This window comes from Coregonus clupeaformis, chromosome 37 (assembly GCF_020615455.1).
Source record: "Coregonus clupeaformis isolate EN_2021a chromosome 37, ASM2061545v1, whole genome shotgun sequence".
NCBI lineage: Eukaryota > Metazoa > Chordata > Actinopteri > Salmoniformes > Salmonidae > Coregonus > Coregonus clupeaformis.
The window spans coordinates 20,877,402-20,900,850 of NC_059228.1; the positions used below are offsets into that span (position 1 = coordinate 20,877,402).

Genomic DNA, 23,449 nt, shown 5'->3' on the forward strand with positions numbered 1-23,449 from the left:
TTTGTGAACAAGGTGAGAGACCTGAAGGTGTGAGACCATGAGAGATTGTGCACCAGCCAACTGTACTCACCTTGGGTGCTTGTGAGAGAGCTGGGCCACAGTGAGGGGGAGGGAGACGGGGTGCTGGGGCTGGGGTTCTGCATAGGGCTCATGGAAGAGTTCAGACTGTTGAGGACAGAGTTTGGAGCTGGGGAGCTACTGAGGGAATGGGGCGCTGATGCCCCTAGGAGGCCTGGAGGAGAGAAAAACACAGTATAAGACTGTCTCAATACAGTATCACTCTACAAATCATTTCTTCCCACACCAGTAATAGATATTATTGCATACTACCACCACCACTCATCAAATCCTTTCATATCAGTGGTCAGGATTGAAATAAGAGAGAGACATTTGAGAGAACTGGGCCTTTGACAAATATAACTCAACACAGTCAATAACTACATGCTAAACTATGCTACTTTCAACCCAAACATATCAAAGCAGACTGAAACAGGTTTGTGGGTTTGACAAACGGCTCATTTGACTCCAGAAATAAGGCTTGGATTTCTCTGGCAGGCTGAGCTGTAATCTGATGGAGAGGGATGTAGCAATTAACTACAGGCCGAGCTGTGGAGGCCCATATCTTACCCATGGGCCTTTGGGTTCATACTGTACGCCCCAGGAAGAGATGCCTTGAGCAGGACATTCATTCTCACTGTCAATGTGGTCAGTTTCCAGACATAAACCTCCTACACACAACAGTTTATCTCATGATTCATAATTCATTCTGTTGTAAAGGGGTTTGTCTCTTTTATATATTTTTCATTTTTATTGTTTCCTTTAACAAGATAAAATACAATTGGATTACATATGACACTCAAGCTTCTTTTTCAATCACTGATCTATAAACGTGTGTGGAAAAGGGTCTTGGGTTGACCTTGTACATTTGTAGAAAGGCACCATCGATTTTCTTACAGAATTCTCATAATGGTGTAAGAGGCAGATGTAAAGAGAACTCCATTACCCAGACTGCTCAGCCCCAGGCCAGCTGAGGCCAGGATGTCCAGGCCGACGGGACAGATGAGGGTGGGGGAGGGGACATTGGTAGAGGGGGACAGGGCTGATGATGACACCCCGTTGCTCTCCAGACCCAGCAGAAACTTCCGGGCCTCGTACATGTTCACTGCATTCCGCTCCACACTCTTTACTATCACAGACTGGGGAAGAGAGAGTGGGAGAAAGAGAGAGATGGAGAGACAGAGGAAAAGAGAGAAAACAACATGGCAGGTTGTTGTCAGAATGAAATGCACTTCAGCAATGTAATCAATTTTTCTTTAATGGAATGAACAGTTGAATCAAAGGGGATTAGTAAAATGTCAAAACATAATTTTGATAAAGTGGGTTCACTTCAATTCACGCATTAGAAAGCTTAAGGGAGTTCGGAAAGGATATTCAACTTTCTCCAGGTCCAGCATTACCATAAAGAGTGCTTATAAAATAGCGAGGAATAAAAAATGAACATGCACACAAATCATTTCTGTGGTCCTACACTTGCCAAAGTGGGCCCTGCCAAATCGAGTCCAGTCACGATTTTTCTGTCTCCACACCCTTCTTTATGGAGTAGCCAAATAGCCAGAAGCAGAGCAGTGTTTGGAAGGCCGTTTGGATTAGTGGTGTCACCTCATTAAAGAAGAGAGGTCTGGGTAGGGCTGCGTTTACACTGGCACCACACCACTGTTCCCCACTGGCCTGTCTGGGTTTGGGCATCATGCTGGGCACACTGAGGAAAGGGCACCTGGCTAAGGTGGTTAGGCTGGGGCCCAGCAGGTTTGATGTGCCTAATATATTGTTTGGCTTATGACGCGAGGTGCTTTGTAGTTAGGTAGGGCTGGGAATTGCCAGGGACCTCACGATACGATATTATGTACTTAGGTGCCGATAGGATATGTATTGCAATTCTCAAGCTTCTATATGTATTGCGATTCGATACTGCGATTTTATTGCGATTTGATGTTCCAAACATATTGCTCACCATATGTCTGCTGCAGAGAGACAAGAGAGAACATGAGAAAACAAGTTTTGATCAGTCAGTGTAAAAAAAAGGTGCTGTAAACATATTGGCTCACTATTTAAAAAGAAGATGGAGAACAAGCTATAGGATGAAAAATACCGGAGTTTTGGTTCAGGTACAGCCGACTAGTGCTAGCTAACGTTACCTACAGTAGAAAAATAAATAAAAAATAACGATACTTTGAGTCAAATATCAATATAATGTTGTCCCAAAATAATATTGCTCTATGTAACTGTATACATTTTTTCCAACACTATAGTTAGGGCCAGGAGAAAAACCTTGGGTCTTAGCTGTAGCATGGTAAAGTAGCTTACTGGATTTGTGTTCAGGCCACTGTGTAACATACTAGATGTTCATGTTTTAGTGTCGTACCTTGCTGGGTTGCTTTGGTTTGGGCTTGATGCTGATGAAGACATCTAGCTGCTCCATCAGAGCTGTGATACACTGGGGCTCTACCTCGATGTCCTCTTTAATGTCAAACATCAGCACCAGGGGTAGACAGCCCTGTGGAACACACACACATCATCATCACGTCCTAGCAAACAGACTCTTGTTACAGAACTAACACTCATCGAAAACAACAGGGACAGAGTTTTTCCTGACCAGACATTTCAATTAAGAGAGAAGGCTCAGTTGAAAAACCACTACTTGGGAAATTCCAAAACAATTGACCAAAAATGCCTGTTTTGCATGATTCCACCACAATCTCATTCCTACGTTATATTCAGCTGAGCGATAGAGAGGCCTTCCCATTGTGTGTAATTAAACCAGTTGGGCCAAGCTGGTGGTGACAGGCCGGGGCCGGAGCCGGAGCCGTAATTTACAGTCTGCGAGATGGTCTAAACATGGCTCTCTGTGGGGGAGGCTCATCTCCTCGTCAAATGACTCGGTTCTCCCAAGGCAGACCAGAGGGGCCTCTTCTTGTGTGTCCCACGTCCAGACAGAAAAAGTTATGTTTACAAAACGACTTCCGCATTTTTCAAGAGTCTTTGGGCAAAACTGCCACAGACAAAGGACGCCAACACTGGCTAGCATAGCTGCCTTATATTATGGTTAACGTTACATTAAGCAGGATGCCAAACTCTTTAAATGTAATGTCTTTGACATCTTGCTCAGCAAATGTTTAATTAAATGACCAACATTTTACATATTTGCAAACCACATAGCTGAAAGTGTCTTGGTCAGGGTCAGAACACAATAAAACAATAAAATAAACAGAAATCCATATGCGAGGTCATGCTCTAACAGAAACAAGGCAATTACTTAATCTATACAAACCATGCATGAACACATACCATGAGGTACTGGCGTGCCAGGCAGACAGACTCGATGACGCCCTGGATGTAGACGGTAGATTTCTTCTGGGGGCTGTTGGGGTCGGGGAAGTGGATCTGGGCTCCTGTCCTCTGGGTGATGTGCTTGATGTTGCTGCCGTTGCGGCCCATCATGAAGAGGTGGTGCTGGGGGGCGATGTCCAGGTGGGTACTGACCGAGATGGCACCTGCCAGGCTGCCCGCCAGGTGCTCCAGCAGCATGGCAGTGCCTCTCTGGGATGAGAAGAAAATCAATCAATGAATATATCAATACAATCAGTCAATCTGCAGAATCGAGTAATATTTCGATTAGTCTTTTCTTACAGTGTGCGGACAAATGTCGAGGCGCTCTGCTCAAAGGAGCTAGCAAAGGTGAGTGAGTGACTGTGTGTGGACAGCACTCTCAACTAAAGTTACCCACTGGGGCAAGGGAAAACACAGTTATGGCAAAAGAGCAGGAAGAAAAACCAATTAGAAAAACCAAGAGTGTCCACTCTGCGCTAGTGAACCAACAACATTTCAACCATAGTTTCCACCAAAGTAAACCACTGTTTTTCAATGTCACCTGGCAGCCAACAGAATGGTCTGATTCTCTGCCTCCTCTGCCTCTGCAAACAATCACTAGATTAATAGGAAGGACTTCCAATGGAACTCCAGCCTGAGGCCAGCACAGTAATCCACAGTGGTTTTGGCAGACCCCTTTTACAGAGCAAGGTCTCCCACTACATAGCATACATACTCCCCCACAACCCCCAATCTGGCCAGCATCCCAAGTCAAAATGACCCCCTCCACCCGTCCACTAACTCAACTCCCCTAGGTTGGGTTGTATTGAGGGTCAGAGTGCGGGTGGGTCAGTGGGAGGTGGGTGGTGGGTCCGGGGATGTTGGGTTGAGTGGTGAGCAAGGCTCCAGACGACTTATATTAGACATTTAATCAGGAGGGAGATTTACTTGCTCATGGGTTAGAGAACAGTGCTTGGTTTTAAAGGCAACAGTACTGTAATTCCCACTAGGGAGCTGACCAAGCAACCCTCTGGTCACAGCAGTCCACTTCTCTAACCACTAGGCCCCAACCCCTTCTGTTCTGTAAGTACTGTGGTGTATTGGTGGGTAGATGTGAGGGGTGTAGCTGGGCCTCACCTTGACGGCACTAGAGTTGTTCTGGGAGCCGCGGACCACTCCGGTGGTCCCGTAGAGACGTGTGGGGGGCTTGAAGGAGACGTTGAGGTTGTATGTCTGGGTGATGTGCTGCACTGTTGGGGAGCCTGGGTCAGGCTGCACGATGGCCGGCAACTCAAACGACAGAACCAGAGGGAGCAGCTCCTGAGAATGATTAAGATGAATAGACGAAGAGAAAGAGTGTGAGAGAGTTACAGAAAGAGAGAGAGAAAGGGAGAGAGAGAGCGTCATACATACAGTCAGTGGTGTAAAGAAAATAAGTAAAAATACTATTTAAGTTGTTTTCTGGGGTATCTGTACTAAACTATTTATATTTTGGACAACTTTTACTTCACTACAGTCCTAAAGAAAATATGTACTTTTTACTCCCATACATTTTCCCTGACACCCAAAAGTACTAGTTACATTTCGAATGCTCAGGTAGGACAGCAATATGGTCCAATTCATGCACCTATCAATATAACTCATTGCCATCCCTACTGCCTCTGATCTGGCGGAGTCAATAATCTCAAATACTGCGTTTGAGTGTTGGAGTGTTCCCGACTGTCCGTAATTTAAATTTAAAAAATCTGCAGAAATCGCTCCTACATGTTCTGGTTGCTAAAATTCGAATAGTTCGCCTAATTTCAGTTTATATGACAAAACAAGCAAGTATAGTGTAGAGAATCATTGTACCATCTAAACCGCTGTGAAAAATATTTTCCAGAACAAAAAATATTGTATTTTCAGCTGTTTGAAGCTGGTGTACAAAACTGAAAGTAAAAGATGCAACAACGAAAATTAAGAACGGGAAACATAGAAATACTGCACATAGAACAGTTCTACTGCTTCTTAGACTTGCTATAAATGAGAATGACAGATTTATAACTAACATTTCTATGTGAATTTGGTCAGTTCGCCCAAACAGTTACATACTGCAGCTTTAATATAAGGAATTTGATGAATAGCATTTACTTTTACTCAAGTATGACAATTGAGTACTTTTTCCACCACTGCATATAGTTATTGCCATTACCATCATCATACTATCTTTTTGCCACAAGTGCAAACTTTACGCAATTGCCCTGTAGTATGTGTCACAGTTCCCTCAGCCAGAACCCAGAAGCAGACCAGGACAAGGAGAGTTGAACGAAGGTGAGGGTTTATTTAGATACAACAAAAGGTGCAGAATAATCCAGGGACAGAGCGGGCGGCGTGGATGAGTAGTTGGGGGTGCAGCACTAGGTCCAGTGATGGCTCGGCAGCCGCCGACCATCAGGCAGAGGTGGGGTGAAGGTTCCGGACGTGTGACTGCAGGTGGAACAAAAACGGAGGTAAGGACACAAAAACTCAACAAAGTACAAAACAACAAAACTCACGCTAGAAACTCTGAACTGATACACAGAACACCTACTGTTCATGGCTAACGATCCGGCAGGAACTGGATGTTTGGCCAGAGCCTAAAAAGGGGTGATGATGAGGGCCAGGTGTGCAGATTGCTGACGGGATACAGGTGCGGAAAACCAGAGAGCTCCCCGGAGCGTTCCCGAACCCTCGGGAAACTGGAGACTACGAACCCAAACACTGGTCACCAGACAGGACCCGACTCAGACTGCCGGGATCGTTACAGTACCCCCCTCCGACGAACGCCACCGGGCGGACCTCCCGGAGCGCCAGGATGGAGGCGGTAGAAATCCCTGATGAGGTCAGCATCTAGGACCTGTCGCCGCGGAATCCAACTCCTCTCTTCAGGACCATACCCCTCCCAGTCCACGAGATACTGGAAACCCCGGCCCCGCCGTCTGGAATCCATGATGCGACACACCGTGTAGGCAGGACCACCTCCGATCATCCGAGGAGGAGGAGGAGGAGGCGGAGGAGGCAACAGAGGACTGAGGACGACAGGCTTGAGGCAGGAGACATGAAAGGTGGGATGGACTCTGAGCGTCTCGGTAGTTTGAGTCGAACTGCCACCGGATTGATCACCTTCTCCACCACAAACGGACCAATGAACTCGGTAACAACTTCCTAGACTCAGTCCGTAACGGAAGATCCCGTGTGGCCAACCAAACCCTATCTCCGATGGTATAGGTGGGAGCGGGGATCCGGCGACGATTCGCCTGGAGCTGATACCGATCCGAACCTCTAAGGAGTGCCTTTCTGGCCCGATGCCAGGTCCGGTGGCAGCACGAATATGAGCCTGAACAGAAGGCACTGATAGCTCCTTCTCCTGAGAAGGGAACAGGGGAGGTTGGTAGCCATACAGGCACTGGAAGGGAGACATCCCAGTGGCAGATGTAGGGGAGAGTATTGTGGGCATACTCAACCCAAGGCAACTGAGAGGCCCAGGAGGTGGGGTTGGAAGAGACCAGACAGCGAAGCGTGGATTCCATCTTCTGGTTGGCTCTCTCCGCCTGACCATTGGATTGGGGGTGAAAACCAGATGTGAGACTGACTGTAGCTCCAATGGCCAAACAGAAGGACTTCCAGACAGCAGAGAGGTAAACTGAGGGCCACGGTCGGAAAGCGATATCACTGGGCAAACCGTGGACCCTGAAAACCTCCCTAACCAGGATCTCGGACGTCTCCGAGGCAGAGGGAAGCTTGGCAATAGGCACAAAGTGGGCGAACTTGCTGAATCTGTCCACGAGTAGTCAGAACGACCGTGTTCCCCTCAGAAGCGGGCAACCCCGTGACGAAGTCCAGGGCCAGATGCGACCATGGGACGCGCGGGAATAGGAAGGGGTGAAGTAGTCCAGCGCTGGGCCGATTGGTACTCTTATTCTGCGCACACACTGGACAGGCAGCAACAAAACCCGAGTATCCTCGGCCATGGCAGGCCACCAAAAACGTCTGCGAAGAAACGCCATAGTCCGAGCCACGCCAGGGTGACAAGCCATCTTGCTGGCGTGGGACCATTTGAGGACAGCAGGACGAACCGACTCCAGGCACAAACAACCGACCGGGTGGACCGTTACGGGACCGGGCTGAGTCCGAAGGGCCGCCAGCACCTCCTCCTCAATCTTCCACATAACTGCTCCCACGACGCAGTTCCGGGGGAGAATAGTCTCGGTCTTGGACCCACTCTCCTCCGTCTTGGAGAACATCCGGGACAAGGCGTCCGCCTTGCCGTTCTTAGATCCAGGTCGGAACGTCAGGGCAAACTTGAATCGTCCGAAAAACAACGCCCACCTGGCCTGACGGGAGTTGAGACGTTTAGCCGATTGCACGTAAGCAAGATTCTTGTGGTCAGTCCAGACAATAAACGGTTGCTCCGCCCCCTCCAACCAGTGGCGCCACTCCTCCAAGGCAAGTTTCACCGAGAAGCTCCCGGTTACCCACATCGTAATTCCTCTCTGCAGGCGAAAGCGACGAGAGTAGTAGGCGCAGGGATGGAGTTTACTGTCCGTGGAGCATCGCTGCGACAGGATGGCGCCAACTCCCACATCAGACGCGCGTCCACTTCAACGACGAACTGACGGGCCGTGTCCGGTTGAGAGAGAATCGGTGCGTTGGTGAATCGCCTCTTCAAATCCAGAAACGCTTCGATCCGCCTCCGGATTCCACTTGAAGGTCCTGATACTGGAAGTCAAGGCAGTTAATGGAGCGGCCACACGGCTGTAATCCCGGATGAATCTGCGGTAGAAATTCGCAAACCCCAAAAATCTCTGGAGTTGCAATCTCGTACGGGCTGGGCCCATTCCAGAACCGCTCTAACCCTCTCCTGATCCATCCTAATCTCACCCCTGGAGATGATGTACCCGAGAAAGGATGTAGTGTGGGCGTGAAACTCGCACTTCTCGGCCTTCACGAATAGGCGATTCTCCAACAATCGCTGCAGAACCTGCCGGACATGCTGGACGTGGTCGGAAGGTTCCTTCGAGAAGATCAGAATGTCATCCAGGTAAACAAACACGAAGAGACCGATCATATCTCTCAGGACGTCGTTCACCATACTCTGGAATACCGCTGGAGCATTGGTCAGTCCAAACGGCATCACCTGATACTCGAAGTGACCCATCGGTGTATTGAAACCCGTCAACCACTCGTCCCCCTCTCTGATCCGGACCAGGTGATACGCATTGCGTAGGTCTAGCTTGGTGAACACCGTAGCACCCTGTAAGGAGTCGAAGGCAGAACTCATCAAGGGCAGGGGATACTTGTTCTTGACCGTGATGTCATTCAACCCCCGATAATCAATACACGGTCGAAGAGAGAGCCATCCTTCTTTCCCACAAAGAAGAATCCTGCCCCCAGGGGGTGATGACGAGGGACGAACGAGACCAGCAGCTAGGGACTCCTTGATGTAGGTCTCCAACGCCTCACGTTCAGGTCGGGAGATACTGTATAACCTTCCCTTGGGGTAGACAGCTCCAGGAACCAGGTTGATGGCACAATCATATGGTCGGTGGGGGAGGAAGTGACAGAGCCTTCTGCTTACTGAAAACTTCCCCCAAATCGTGATATGTCTCGGGAACCAGAGACAAATCTGGGGGTTTAGCCTCAATCACCTGACTGGGAACCGAATGGGGGCAGGCAGGCTTGAGACAGTGAGCATGAGAATCAAGGCTCCAACTCGTTACCTTGCCCGTCACCCAATCGAACGTGGGATTGTGTTCCTTCAGCCAGGGGTATCCAAGGACCAGAGGGACATGGGAAGACGGCAGAATGAAAAATGAAATCATCTCAGAATGATTCCCCGACAACCGCATCTTAACCGGTTCAGTCCTCATCGTGATACGTGCCAGACTACTGCCGTTCAGAGTGGTCGCTTCAATGGCTTCCGGCAATTGCTCCTTGGAAAGCCCCAGCTGTTCCACCAACTCGGCATCAAGAAAGCTTCCATCGGCACCTGAATCGATAAAAGCGTTAAGCGCTAAGCTCTGATTCCTGTTCACAAGGGTAGCCGGGAAGCGGGGTCTGACAGAGGTACTGAGAGGTTGAAACTGGCTCGCTAAAAGTCCTCCCAACTTTAGCGAGCCGGGCAGTTTGACGACCGCCGGGAACAAGTGGAGATGTAATGTCCCGAGCGACCACAGTAGAGGCAGCCGTTGGTCTTACGTCTATGTTGACGCTCCTCCTTGGTTAACCCGTGCCGCCCCACTTGCATGGGTTCAGAATCGGGAGAGAGGTCCTCTCCACTAATCCTTAGTGGTGGAGAATGATCGACGTGTTCTGGTCCACCACCCGACCCGACTGGGAACTGAGAAGCTGATCGATTGGACGGACCCCATTGCTTCTCCCTCCTTCGCTCTCGGACTCGATTATCCACCCGAATAGACAAGGCTACCAAGCTGTCCAGGTCACTAGGGCTCGGATAGGAGATCAACTCATCCTTGAGCTGCTCCGACAGGCCCTGGTAAAAGGCCGCTTGCAAAGACTCCTCGTTCCACCCACTCTCCACAGCCAACGTCTTGAACTCGATCACGAAGTCGGCCCGCGCAGTTCCTTGGTGAAGAGAAAACAGACGCCTAGCTGCGTCCCTCCCTCGGACGGAATGGTCGAAGAGGCTTCCTCATCTCGGCCGTGAACCCCTGGTATGAAGCCATGCAGGGATCCTGTCGTTCCCAAACGGCTGAAGCCCACTCCAGCGCTCGACCACGCAGCAACTCAATCAAAAAGGCTATCCTAGCCTTGTCAGTGGCATAAGAGTAGGGCTGTAGATCGAACACTAATCCACACTGCATAAGGAAGGAACGGCATCTTCCCAGCTCCCCCTCATATTTATCCGGCGTCGGAACCTTGGGCTCACGGAGGGACACAACTTCAGAAGCGCAGGCGAGATGGGTGAAACCGGTGAGTGGGTCCTCCACCGGACACTGGCGTTGGTTCTGGACCTCCGTCAGGCCGGTAGAAAGGTTCGAACTGACAAGGCGATCTCCTGTAGTACCATGCTATGATGGCCCAACATCTTCTCCTGCTGGGTAATGGCCTGGCCGAACAGAGTCCAGGTCCGCTGGGTTCATAATTGGCCGGATCGTTCTGTCACAGTTCCCTCAGCCAGACCCAGAAGCAGACCAGGACAAGGAGAGTTGAACGAAGGTGAGGGTTTGTTTAGATACAACAAAAGGTGCAGAATAATCCAGGGACAGAGCGGGCGGCGTGGATGAGTAGTTGGGGGTGCAGCACTAGGTTCAGTGATGGCTCGGCAGCCGCCGACCATCAGGCAGAGGTGGGGTGAAGGTTCCGGACGTGTGACTGCAGGTGGAACAAAAACGGAGGTAAGGACACAAAAACTCAACAAAGTACAAAACAACAAAACTCACGCTAGAAACTCTGAACTGATACAGAACACCTACTGTTCATGGCTAATCGATCCGGCAGGAACTGGATGTTTGGCCAGAGCCTAAAAAGGGTGATGATGAGGGCCAGGTGTGCAGATTGCTGACGGGATGCAGGTGCGGAAAACCAGAGAGCTCCCCGGAGCGTTCCCGAACCCTCGGGAAACTGGAGACTACGAACCCAAAACACTGGTCACCAGACAGGACCCGACTCAGACTGCCGGGATCGTTACAGTATGTAACGGAGTCCATTAGAATAGTGAAACAGTAAAAACATAAAGAGTGAAAACGTTGAGAGAGATCTCTTTACATAGGGTTGGCATGTGCACATCTACACAGACATAACATGTCCCACTTCAGCTGGGAGGGGCAAAACATGGCATAGAAATTTTTAACTCAATAAAACCACTAACTGCTGTCTATCACAATGGGTTCAACTATGCCAGTACTCATTAGGGACCTAAGGCATTACGCGTTTCATCACACACATTCTACAGCAGACTTCCATTGGGAGCTGATTAAACATACAGTACAACACTGCAGTACCAGATCATGTCTGCTCCTAGACGGTCTGTTCATACTCAGACTGTAAATGTTAAGGTAAAGTCACTAAATAATACATCAAGTCACGCCATCACAGAGAACAGAGACTAAAAGTGGACTCCATCATTCAAATCACAGCAGTCATTCAAACAGCCTAGACAGAGGCCAGGAGATTTTGTTGACAAGTTACACACACACACACACACACACACACACACACACACACACACACACACACACACACACACACTTATCCAAACACTCCGTCTTGGGCAGTACGCCATAGCTTAGGCTGCCAGAGAAGGACAAACAGCATGAATTACTCTGACCAAAGAAATGCACCCATGATTAATCCCATATGTTTCTGGGCCTACTTTTATATCACGTTTCAGGAGTTCCACTGTAAAGTCAGAGTCAGTGAGTATGGAAACACAGAGAGGACAAACAGAACGGCCCAACCAGGCGCTGAATGAAGAACGGCTCAGACAGAACTACCATAAGCTTTTTAAAACGGGTCTTCCGGGCAACTTTAAGCTTCATATGTATTCAATCTGGAGGTGTGCATGAGTTCTGCAGACACAAGGACAGAATGGCAAATATTGTTTAAAGACTGTATAACGACTGCACAAAGTCTAAATACAGACTAAAGCGTTCATCATACACAATCAAGCCTTCAAGGGCCACGGTACAACTCAATTTGAGCCTTCCCTTTAAAACAGCTAGAAGACCAAAGTTCCGGCACAAACAAGGGAATTTCCACATCTGCACTACAGGGAAGGGAAAACCCATCCAATCCATCCAATCATTGTTTTGGTCACAGGCAGAGACAGATGAGGCCACCCAGGATCATGTACTGTTAACCCAAACAGCACAGAGGCTGCTCTGGAACAAACAAACTATGAAAGGTAAACTCTAAACCCTGCTGCTAGAGGAACAGTGTATATCGAAGTGGCGACCGACAGTGATTCATTTCTTTTCATTCATTTCTTATTGCAGCCAACATCCGTACGAAGCAAAATAGGGTTTTTATTTGGGTGAAGGGTTGGAGGGTTGTTGGACGTTTGGGTTAAGGGTAGCTGGGTAGGTGTTAATACTGTATGTGGGGTGGCTTTACAGATGTTGTCATATGGTTGGGCAGTATGAAGGGAATAGGCCAAAGGGTACAGGTGTGAATAGTTGTACTGAGTGGCATGAGTAAGAACAGGGTACAGGTTTGGGTAGTAGCTGGGCTGCTGTTTGGGGCAAGGGGTGCTAAGTGATTGGGTGGACTGGTAGAGTATGGCTGCTAGGTGTTTGGCTTTGGGAGGCGAGGATTCACGTTTGGACTGACAGAAGCAGGCAGGTTGTCTGAGAGGAAAGCAGTCTTTGATCCTCCCAACTCATCCGCTGGCTGTGTGTTCTTTGGAGCTATTACAGCTTATTTTATAAACCCCTTCCTACATCTCTCTCTCTCTCTCTCTCTCTCTCTCTCTCTCTCTCTCTCTCTCTCTCTCTCTCTCTCTCTCTCTCTCTCTCTCTCTCTCTCTCTCTCTCTCTCTCTCTCTCTCTCTCTCTCTCTCTCTCTCTCTCTCTCTCTCTCTCTCTCTCTCTCTCTCTCTCTCTCTCTCTCTCTCTCTCTCTCTCTCTCTCTCTCTCTCTCTCTCTCTCTCTCCCCCTCCCTCCTTCCCCCCTCCCCCCTCTTTCTTTCCCTCCCTCCCTCTTTCCCTCCCTCCTTCCCTCCCTCCCTCCCTCTTTCTCTCTCTCTCTCTCTCTCTCTTTCCCTCCCTCCTCTTTCCCTCCCTCCTTCCTCCTCCCCTCTCCCTCCCCCTCTCTCTCCCTCCCTCTTTCCCTCCCTCCCTCTCCCTCTCTCCCTCCCTCTCTCTCCCTCTCCCTCCCCCTCCCTCCCTCCCTCTTTCCCTTCCCTCCCTCTTTCCCTCCCTCCCTCCCTCCCTCCTTCTTTCCCTCCCTCCCTCCCTCTCCCTTCCTCTTTCCCTCCCTCCCTCCTTCCGCCTCCCTCCCTCCCTCCTCCCTCTTTCTCTCCCTCTTTCCCTCCCTCCCTCTTTCCCTCCCCCTCTCCCTCCTTCCCCCTCCCTCCTTCCCTCCCCCTCTCCCTCCTCCCCCTCCCTCCCACTTTCTCTCCCTCCCACCCTCCCTCCTCTCCCTCCCACTTTCCCTCCCACCCTCCCTCCCCCTCCCTCCCACTTTCTCTCCCTCCCACCCTCCCTCCCTCCCTCCCACTTTCTCTCCCTCCCACCCTCCCTCCCTCCCTCTTTCTCTCCCCTCCCTCCCTCTTTCTCTCCCTCCCTCTTTCTCTCCCTCCCTCTCTCTCTCCCTCCCTCCCTCTTTCTCTCCCTCCCTCTCTCTCCCTCCCTCTCTCCTCCCTCCCTCCCTCTTTCTCTCCCTCCCTCCCTCTTTCTCTCCCTCCCTCCCTCCTTCTTTCCCTCCCTCCCTCCCCCTCCCTCCCTCTTTCCCTCCCTCCCTCTTTCCCTCCCTCCCTCCCTCCCTCCCCACTCGGAGAGGAAGCACGTGCGTGCGAAGAATTGCGATGGCGGAGAAACAAGAGGAAGGTCTGGACCGCAGAGGCTCACACGAGTGGAATGGCCCTCCGCCCTCTGACATGGGTCAGGAGCTCTACCAAGCCAGACGCACTGTGTACTGGACTTGAACCGTTTCCTGTGTGCCCTGTTCCACATGGGCTACAGCCAGAGCATTACCACAGAGTTCACAGGCTCCACAGCTAACACATGCAGTTAAAAGACAACTAAAGGATGACTGTAGTGACACATGCTTACAATAACAGCCTGTTCAGAGTTCTATAGTTCAGACCTCAGAGAGACCGCCATAGAAATGACATCCAACTTACCCTGATTTTGGCTCGAGCTGCCTCTACCCCTCCTGGCTGGCCTGCAATGGACACCTGTTCAGATGGACAGACAGAAGTCATTGTTATAGTTTAGCTATTACCGTTACATCAAAACTGGAATCTAAAGCCGTGAAAAGAGGCCATTTAGTCCTGTCATTCTCATTTTATTTGCATGTTTACATTTTAGTCATTTAGCAGACGCTCTTATCCACAGCGACTTACAGTTAGTGCGTTCATCTTAAGATAGCTAGGTGGGACAACCACATGTCACAGGCATAGAAAGTACATTTTTCCTCAATAACGTAGCTGTCAGTAGAGTCAGCTAGAAGGGGGATGGGGTGGGGGTAGGGTTGGGAGGATTATTTAAGATACTGTTTGAAGAGGTAGGTTATGTTATGTTTTTCATCACAACCCTATCAGAATAACACCATAAAGAGGAAGATGGTTTGGAGGCTTTTACCATCTTTAAGAACTCAGACCCACAATTAAAAACACAGGCCCACCCATTGCCTTTCAACACTTTACATCCTGACTGTGTGCCTGCGACTAAAATAATTGTGACATAAATAAAATAAAAGCCTTTATTAGATATCCTGCCAGCGGATCCGTAATCTCTCGCCTCCTCTCTCCCTTTTCAAGCCTTTCATCGGTAACTCACTGTAATGGAGAAAACCAGGCTTTGGCCGACAGAGCCATCACTCTGGCCAAATTTAATCAGCACTTCTGAACAAACTAAGCCCCTTTCTTTAAGACCAGCTGGTAACAAAACTTGTGAAAGAAAAGAAAGAAAATGGCAATAGGAAAAAAAGCAGTCCTTTAAGTGGACCACAACCAATATCAAATCCTCAGGATGCTTAATGAGTGACAACAAGAAATATATAATGATAACTTTATCCCATTACTTAACAATATCAAAGCAGATCTAATTAGATGGAAAAATCTTCCCATCAATCTTCCAGGTAGAATAAACCTCTTCAGAATGGCATGGCTGCCAAAGTGTTTATATTTATTCTCGGTAATCCCAATCACCCCACTGAAGACATTCTTTAAAAAAGTATACTTAAGCAATAAGGCCCGAGGGGGTGTGGTATATGGCCAATATAACACAGCTAAGGGCTGTTCTTAAGCACGACGCAACGCGGGACTATCATTTGTTTTTCAACAGGACGATGACTCAAAACACACCTCCAGGCTGTGTAAGGGCTATTTGACCAAGGAGAGTGATGGAGTGCTGGTTACCAACATAATTAGAGCAGTAAACATTTATGTTTTGTCATACACATGGTATACAGTCTGATATACTACAGCTTTCGGTCATAACAAACTTTATATGGGCAAATAAAACTCATAGAATAAAAAGGAACGTTTTACATCTTCCTAAGTCTGAGGGTGGTTTTAACCTTCCATACTTGGAATTCTATCAACTCGCCACCCAAAGCTTTTACTTGCGACATATAGTTAAATGCACTAAAGAGGAACAATGGATACATATTGAAGCTGCGCATGCTCATCCCCAGAATATTTTCATGTCTATCTTCAAAGGATAAAGCTAAGAACATTAACAACTTCATAGTTAAGAACACTATAACAATATGGAAGAAAATGAAACGTATTCTACATGAACCAATATCACTCCCTAAAAAAACAACCCTATGTAACAATCCTTGAATAGCTTTTCATTATTTACAGATAAAATTGGTGACGGAGAGTGATGCGTGAGCAGGTGGGTCTGGGCAGGTGTGATGTCATTGGTAGGGTTGGTATACAGAAGATAGCCCTATTTGGTAAAATACCAAGTCCATATTATGGCAAGAACAGCTCAAATAAGCATAGAGAAATGACTTTAAGACATGAAGGTCAGTCAATCCGGAACATTTCAAGAACTTTGAAAGTTTCTTCAAGTGCAGTCGCAAAAACCATCAAGCGCTATGATGAAACTGGCTCTCATGAGGACCGCCACAGGAAAGGAAGACCCAGAGTTACCTCTGCTGCAGAGGATAAGTTCATTAGAGTTAACTGCACCTCAGATTGCAGGCCAAATAAATGCTTCACAGAGTTCAAGTAACAGACACATCTCAATATCAACTGTTCAGAGATAGACTGCGTGGCCTTCATGGTTGAATTGCTGCAAAGAAACCCCTACTAAAGGACACCAATAATAAGAAGAGACTTGCTTGGGCCAAGAAACACGAGCAATGGACATTAGACCGGTGGAAATCTGTCCTTTGGTCTGATGAGTCCAAATTTGAGATTTTTGGTTCCAACCGCCGTGTCTTTGTGAGACATAGAGTAGGTGAACGGATGATCTCTGCATGTGTGGTTCCCACCGTGAAGCATGGAGGAGGAGGTGTGATGGTGCTTTGCTGGTGACACTGTCAGTGATTTATTTAGAATTCAAGGCACACTTAACCAGCATGGCTACCACAGCATTCTGCAGCGATACGTCATCCCATCTGGTTTGCGCTTAGTGGGACTATCATTTGATTTTCAACAGGACGATGACTCAAAACACACCTCCAGGCTGTGTAAGGGCTATTTGACCAAGGAGAGTGATGGAGTGCTGCATCAGATGACCTGGCCTCCACAATCACCCGACCTCAACCCAATTGAGATGGTTTGGGATGAGTTGGACCGCAGAGTGAAGGAAAAGCAGCCAACAAGTGCTCAGCATATGTGGGAACTCCTTCAAGACTGTTGGAAAAGCATTCCTCATGAAGCTGGTTGAGAGAATGCCAAGAGTGTGCAAAGCTGTCATCAAGGCAAAAGGTGGTTACTTTGAAGAATCTAAAATCTAAAATATATTTTGATTTGTTTAACACTTTTTTGGTTACTACATGATTCCATATGTGTTATTTCATAGTTTTGATGTCTTCACTATTATTCCACAATGTAGAAAATAGTAAAAATAAAGAAAAACCCTTGAATATGTAGGTATGTCCAAACTTTTGACTGGTACTGTATACGGTGGTGTATCTCTCCGTACCTGGTTGCTCTTCTCCGCCTGGTTGTTGCGGTTGGAGTCAGGGAAGTGGATGTGGCAGCCTGTGTCCTCCATCACCTTCTTGATGTTGTTGCCTCCCTTGCCGATGACGTGGGAGTGCTCTGTGTGGGACACGTCCATCTTAAGGGTTACCCTGTTACTCTGCTGGGGGAGAGGAAGGAGGGGAAGACACTCTTCTTAAGCATGGCCTGCCAGACAATGTACACTTAATAGTGAATGATATGATATAAATCTAACATGCATAAATATTCAATTCTACACCAACATATATGACTGTAAACCATGACAATATTGTGAATATTGACACAGCTTAAATATTGACATGGCTTGAAAGCTCCTCGGCTAATAAGCAAACGGGCCAGAACAAAACTTTCTATCAGTCTATAATAGTAGAATGACTTATAATAGTAGAATGACTTATAATAGTAGAATTCCTTTGAAGACAAATAGGATGGATCTCTTCTACCCACACCCCTGGCTCTGGTCCGACACCACTGCCAGGCAGATGGGTCCAGCATGAGAAGCTAGAAGCTAGAAGCTAATACCAGTCCCCAATGCTCCACTTAGAGGCATGTGGAACATAACCAATCACATCCAACTTAAGCCCTTTCAGATGGCTAATTACATAGAGCTAAAGCAGATGAGCCTAAAAGTATGTTGTTGTTTACAAATGTTGCTTCAAAAAGTTTCATTTGACAAATCCATTGATATTAATGCCAGCTAATCATAGTTGTTCCATATTGAACTTATTGGGGTGCAATATGTAGCCAATCATGTGTTGACCGTGTGCTAGAGGTCTTCACGGGTCCAAGAAGTTGGACCTGTTCCATAACGGACCTGGGGCTTTCTCACCCGGACCCTATATGCATAAATACATTTTTAAAATATAGAGACCAGTTCCGAACGGACCCGAGGACAACTAGACCTGTTCCGTATAGACCTGGTTGGATCCAGACCCGGTCCGATCCAAGTGAAGGAAGTAGCAGAAAAGTCATTTTTTAAGCTACTTTATTAACCAGAGCTGATACAGCGTGAAAGGAGGGAGAGAGAGGTGCTGCTCTAGCTGGCGGGGAGGGGCCATACTGTGAGCGAGTGACACGGAGCAGGGAGGAGGGAGAGAGAGGTGCTGCTCTAGCTGGCGGGGAGGGGCCATACTGTGAGCGAGTGACACGGAGCAGGGAGGAGGGAGGGAGAGACAAGAGACAGCAACCAACCAAGCTGACTCGTGCTATAGTAGACTAATAGCTGCCATAACTTGGTTATTTATCATCAAATATGATTACGTAGTACCGGTCTTGACTGCATCAAACTGGGAGAAGCTAGTTAAGCTAGCTAACGTTAGCTAGGTAGGCTAATTGAGGCTGCAGTGCATGCGCTTTCTCATCCTACAGTTACAAATAACTAAAACTCCATTCAGAATATTAGCTAAATAGCAGCCTACCTGTTGGCTTGTGGTGGTTTTAGGCTATCCTTCTCCTTTAACCTTTAATTCCATCTTCCATTGATTAGATATCTCCTAACTTTTGCCACAAGGAGGCTCTATGACTGTAGCCTATTGCCGCTTTGATGACTTGATTGGCCAACAAAAACAAAAACAACAACAACAAGCTACACGCGTCACACTCTTCTCTCGTGAAAAGCAAGAGAAACAGCATAAATTATACAATTTCTCTCTCTCCCTCTCTTCCCCTCTCTCGCTCTCTCCCTCTACTGCAGCAGTTGCGTTCGGACCTGTACGGGCCCTTCCGGACAAGTCAGTTAAAATTACACATACCCGAGACCCATGACAATCATATCAGATCTGACCCAGACCCGTGACATTATTTAGAATTCTGAATCCGAACCTGCTCGGGTCCCGGATGGGGTCTCGGGTATTCGGGTACAGGTGGATCCGTGAAGACCTCTACCGTGTGCAGAGAAAATACTTCAGTGTTATGATAAAACTCGCCCACAGGGGGTGCTATGGTGTGCCCATTTTGGGATGAGGATGTTTGTTGCCATAGAGACAAGACTTGCACCATGCCAAGCCATTACACACTCAGGAAATGAAGCACTGGCCACCTTGGTGGCAAGTCATATTACAAGTCTGAGACTGTAGCCTGTCATTTGAACTCTGTTGGCAATGGAGTGAGTGTGCCAAAGACGGTGTGAGAGAGAGGGAAAATGGACTGAGAAAGAGATGTGGGAGCGAGTTATTCCCTGAAAAGGTGCCCCCCTGCCACCTCAGTGAGCTCCCCGGGGCCTGTTCTCTCTCCATCCACCTCTCTTTACCTCCATCACTCTATTTCTCAGAGTGTTATTATCTATTTCTCAGTGTTATTATCAAGCTACTCAAATTGAAGAGGAACCAATTAGGAAGCAAACCAATGCTTTCTAGAGCATGAAATAACAGCCAGACACTCATTGGATCCATCTGTGTCTACCATCCTCTAGTTGATCACTTAGGGAGGGCAGTGTTGGTGTTGCCATGACAACAAAACAAAAACCTTCCTTCATTCATACGCACCTTTGTGTCGAGGACTGACATGATTCGGTCTTTGGCTTCCCTCACGTTGTCTCTCTTTCCACAAACCTTAATGTGCGGATCTGGAGGGAGAGAGAGAGGAGATGGAGAGGTTGAGTGAGAGAATAAAAAAGAGACAAAGAGAAAATGGTGGAGAGATCAAGCCTATATCGCAGGTGAATGAGTTGATGGCATCCGTTATGACATCAGACAAAGCACCGTTGGGGTAAATGCTCCTTTCAGATTTGATGACTCTCATTATAGGCTCTTACACAGCAATGTTGGATCACTGTCAGCCAGACAGTACTGGATACAAAGACAGAATAATTACTCCTTAAATTAGCCCAGAGATAAAGACAGTCCCATGTGTTTCACTTCATTCCTACAAACCTCATCCAGTCAATCAGTGCCAAAGGCGTAACACTGTTTGCCTGGTTAAATAAATGAAATCCTCCTCCAGTTGTCAAATACCAAGGTTGTACACGTGTCTACTACATCACACACGTTTCTACTACATCACACGTGTCTACTACATCACACGTGTCTACTACATCACACGTGTCTACTACATCACACGTGTCTACTACATCACACGTGTCTACATCACACATGTCTACTACATCACACACGTTTCTACTACATCACACGTGTCTACTACATCACAACTGTTCAGTCCAAAAACTGCAGAGAAAATATAAAATATCTGCAAATAATAATACATTATCTGGGCAAATACGTCAATTATTTGAGTAAACTGCACTTGTAGAGACCCTCTCAGCTCTTGTACAGAAATTCACAGCATAAATACACAGTGCTGCTAATGCTCATGACTGTAGAATCCATCTGGCCATGCAGCGAGCCAGCTCCTAGGAGCCCCCCTTTGTTGACTGTACGGAGGGGCAGGAAGTCAGTTAAGCGCCTTCCAGGAACCCCCCTCCCCACATACTCACCCCAAATAGCTCCGATTTACTTTGTATACTCCTACAGCAGAAAATATTTATATTCAGAGTTTGCTTACAAACACTTTATAGAACCCATTGACATTGGTTGGGTTTAGAGATTTTAGAGGTAATGAGCAGGAAAATGCAGGTAAAACCTGTTAAACAGAAGAGTAAATGTAAGCTATTACAGCAACCATCATTCAAATAAACAGAACAGTCCGTTATTGTATACTGCACTGTATAGGCCTAACACCACATCAAAGCTCCAATTACACAAACCAAACAGAAACTCTCCATAGAGTCACAAAACAAAAAGTAAGAGGAAAGCACATGAACTGGCCCTGGTCCCTACTGAGGAGAGATCTGGGTTGGCTGGGCTCTGGAATGCTGCTGCAGGGAAGTGTTTAGGAGCCTCAGTGTTCCATTTTTTATGGGCCTGGGGGGGGATTGTGGGAGCAGTGGAAGGCCGTGTGGATCTCGTCAGTGCGACATGGGATCTCCGTGACCTCAACGCTGAGGCAAGATCACAGAAGCGTAAAAAAACCCCAAAAATGCTATGAGAATAAAAAAAACTAAACAAAAACAACCCAAATGCCTCAAGTCCACATTGGGTTACATCAAGATAGGAGTGGGCGCAGTCTGAGACAGAAAAACAAAGGAAAAACACAGCAGTATTAGAGGTGACCGACACAGCTTTGGTTCTAGGAAACATTCCAAACACACAGCTGTGACTAGAGACTGTACAGTCCACATCTACTTCCTCTGGTGGCATCTCACCAACAGAGGGCGTGTTGGCCTTCCGCTGCCCTAACCTGTACATCTGGTACTCATTAGTGGGGCTAAATGAGTGTTGCTATGTGTAACGTTGAACACCCCCAACTTTTTTTAAGTGAGCCGTGTGTACTCATATGATTGATTGTGGAATAGAAAATGAACACCTTAAGTGTTCATTTGGCACACAAAACACCTAGAAAAACTAAAATATGGCAATACAGCTACGAAGAAAGGTCTTGGTAGTTGACACTTGACAAAAAATGAACAATTTGACCTCTCTCTGCTTACTGGAAAATGTTCTAGTATGGGTTTACACCCTGAAGTTTCACACAAACACTGAATAAAAGTCAATTTGGATTGAGGTACCTCTTTAAAAACATCTGCAAAATGACTGAAAGACGAAGAAAGATTGGGGAAAGAATGGCGGCTGAACAAACGTAAAAAGTTGGAAGTTGAGTTCAGGTTAAACGTCTTGCTGCTGTCCCGATTTCCCGAAAAGCAAAATCATTTTCCAAATGATTCCCGTGCGTAAAGAGTGCCCGCCTTGACCAAATTCCATGAACTTGGACAACTCGCACAAAATATGAATATGTCTAACCTCTCCAATGTTGATTGGAATAGTATAAAGCCCTATTTAAACTTCTACCTTTGCTTACATGTTGCCTGTGATCACTCTGGCAGAACTGAAGAAGCAGGACACAAATATGTTTTCCTACACGCGAGCATGGCCATAGGCCACTTCAACATAAGGAGAGGAAAGGCTCCACGCGTTATATACGTGCATAGACATCGTTACCACTGCTAGAAAACTTGGAAACAACGTGTTCTTTGTCATATCATCGCCTATAGATATTGATCAAAAATATTTGTCAAGAAACGTAGCCTACCTGAGCAAACCACACACTCGCCCGCCATAATCATAAGTGTGTGGAGATTGACTTATCTGTATGTAGCCATTTCAAATGTGCCACCAATGAACAAAAATATAAATGCAACATGCATCAATTTCAAAGATTTTACTGAGTTACAGTTCATATAACAAAATCAGTCAATTTAAATACATTAATTAAGCCCTAATCTATGGATTTCACATGCCTGGGAATACAGGTATGCATCTGTTGGTCACAGATATCTTAAAACAAGGTAGGGGCGTGGATCAGAAAATCAGTCAGTATCTGGAGTGACCACCATTTGCCTCATGCAGCGGGACACATCTCCTTTCGCATAGAGTTGATCAGGCTGTTGATTGTGGCCTGTGGAATTTTGTCCCACTCCTCTTCAATGGCTGTGCGAAGTTGCTGGATATTGGCGGGAACAGGAACACGCTGTCGTAAACGTCGATCCAGAGCGTCCAAAATATGCTCAATGGGTAACATGTCTGGTGAGTATGCAGGCCATGGAAGAACTGGGACAATTTCAGTTTCCAGGAATTGTGTACAGATCCTTGCGGCCGTGCATTATCATGCTGAAACATGGCACGACAAATGGGCCTCAGGATCTTGTCATGGTATCTCTGTGCATTCAAATTGCCATCGATAAAATGCTATTGTGTTTGTTGTCCGTAGCTTATGCCTGCCCAAACCATAACCCCACCATGGGGCACTCTGTTCACAACGTTGACATCAGCAAACCGTTCGCGATGCCATACACGCTGTCTGCCATCTGCCCGGTACAGTTGAAACCGTGAAGAGCACACTTCTCCAGCGTGCCAGTGGCCATCGAAGGTGCGCATTTGTCCACTGAAGTCGGTTAAGAGGCCGAACTGCAGTCAGGTCAAGACCCTGGTAAGGAGTACGAGCACACAGATGAGCTTCCCTGAGCCAGTTTCTGACAGTTTGTGCAGAAATTCTTCAGTTGTGCAAACCCACAGTTTCATCAGCTGTCCGGGTCGCTGTTCTCAGACGATCCCGCAGGTGAAGCCAGATGTGGAGGTCCTAAGCTGGCGTGGTTACACATGGTCTGCGGTTGTGAGGCCGGTTGGATGTACTGCCAAATTCTCTAAAACGACATTGGAGGCGGCTTATGGTAGAGAAATTAAAAGTG

General features: G+C 47.4%; 1 protein-coding gene across 5 annotated transcripts in view; it reads right to left on the reverse strand.

Moving 5' to 3' along the window:
• Nucleotides 1-23,449, reverse strand: part of LOC121553338 (protein bicaudal C homolog 1-B) — a 94,968-nt gene that overhangs the window by 21,869 nt on the left and 49,650 nt on the right. For all 5 annotated transcript variants that reach the window (XM_041866376.1, XM_041866377.1, XM_041866374.1 and 2 more), the window contains exons 4-11: nucleotides 19,695-19,774; nucleotides 17,171-17,329; nucleotides 14,188-14,241; nucleotides 4,504-4,686; nucleotides 3,346-3,597; nucleotides 2,423-2,554; nucleotides 1,004-1,196; nucleotides 71-232 (exon numbers count right to left, since the gene is read on the reverse strand). In XM_041866376.1, coding sequence (XP_041722310.1) covers nucleotides 71-232; nucleotides 1,004-1,196; nucleotides 2,423-2,554; nucleotides 3,346-3,597; nucleotides 4,504-4,686; nucleotides 14,188-14,241; nucleotides 17,171-17,329; nucleotides 19,695-19,774 — 1,215 coding nt within the window. The remainder of the gene's footprint in view (nucleotides 1-70; nucleotides 233-1,003; nucleotides 1,197-2,422; nucleotides 2,555-3,345; nucleotides 3,598-4,503; nucleotides 4,687-14,187; nucleotides 14,242-17,170; nucleotides 17,330-19,694; nucleotides 19,775-23,449) is intronic.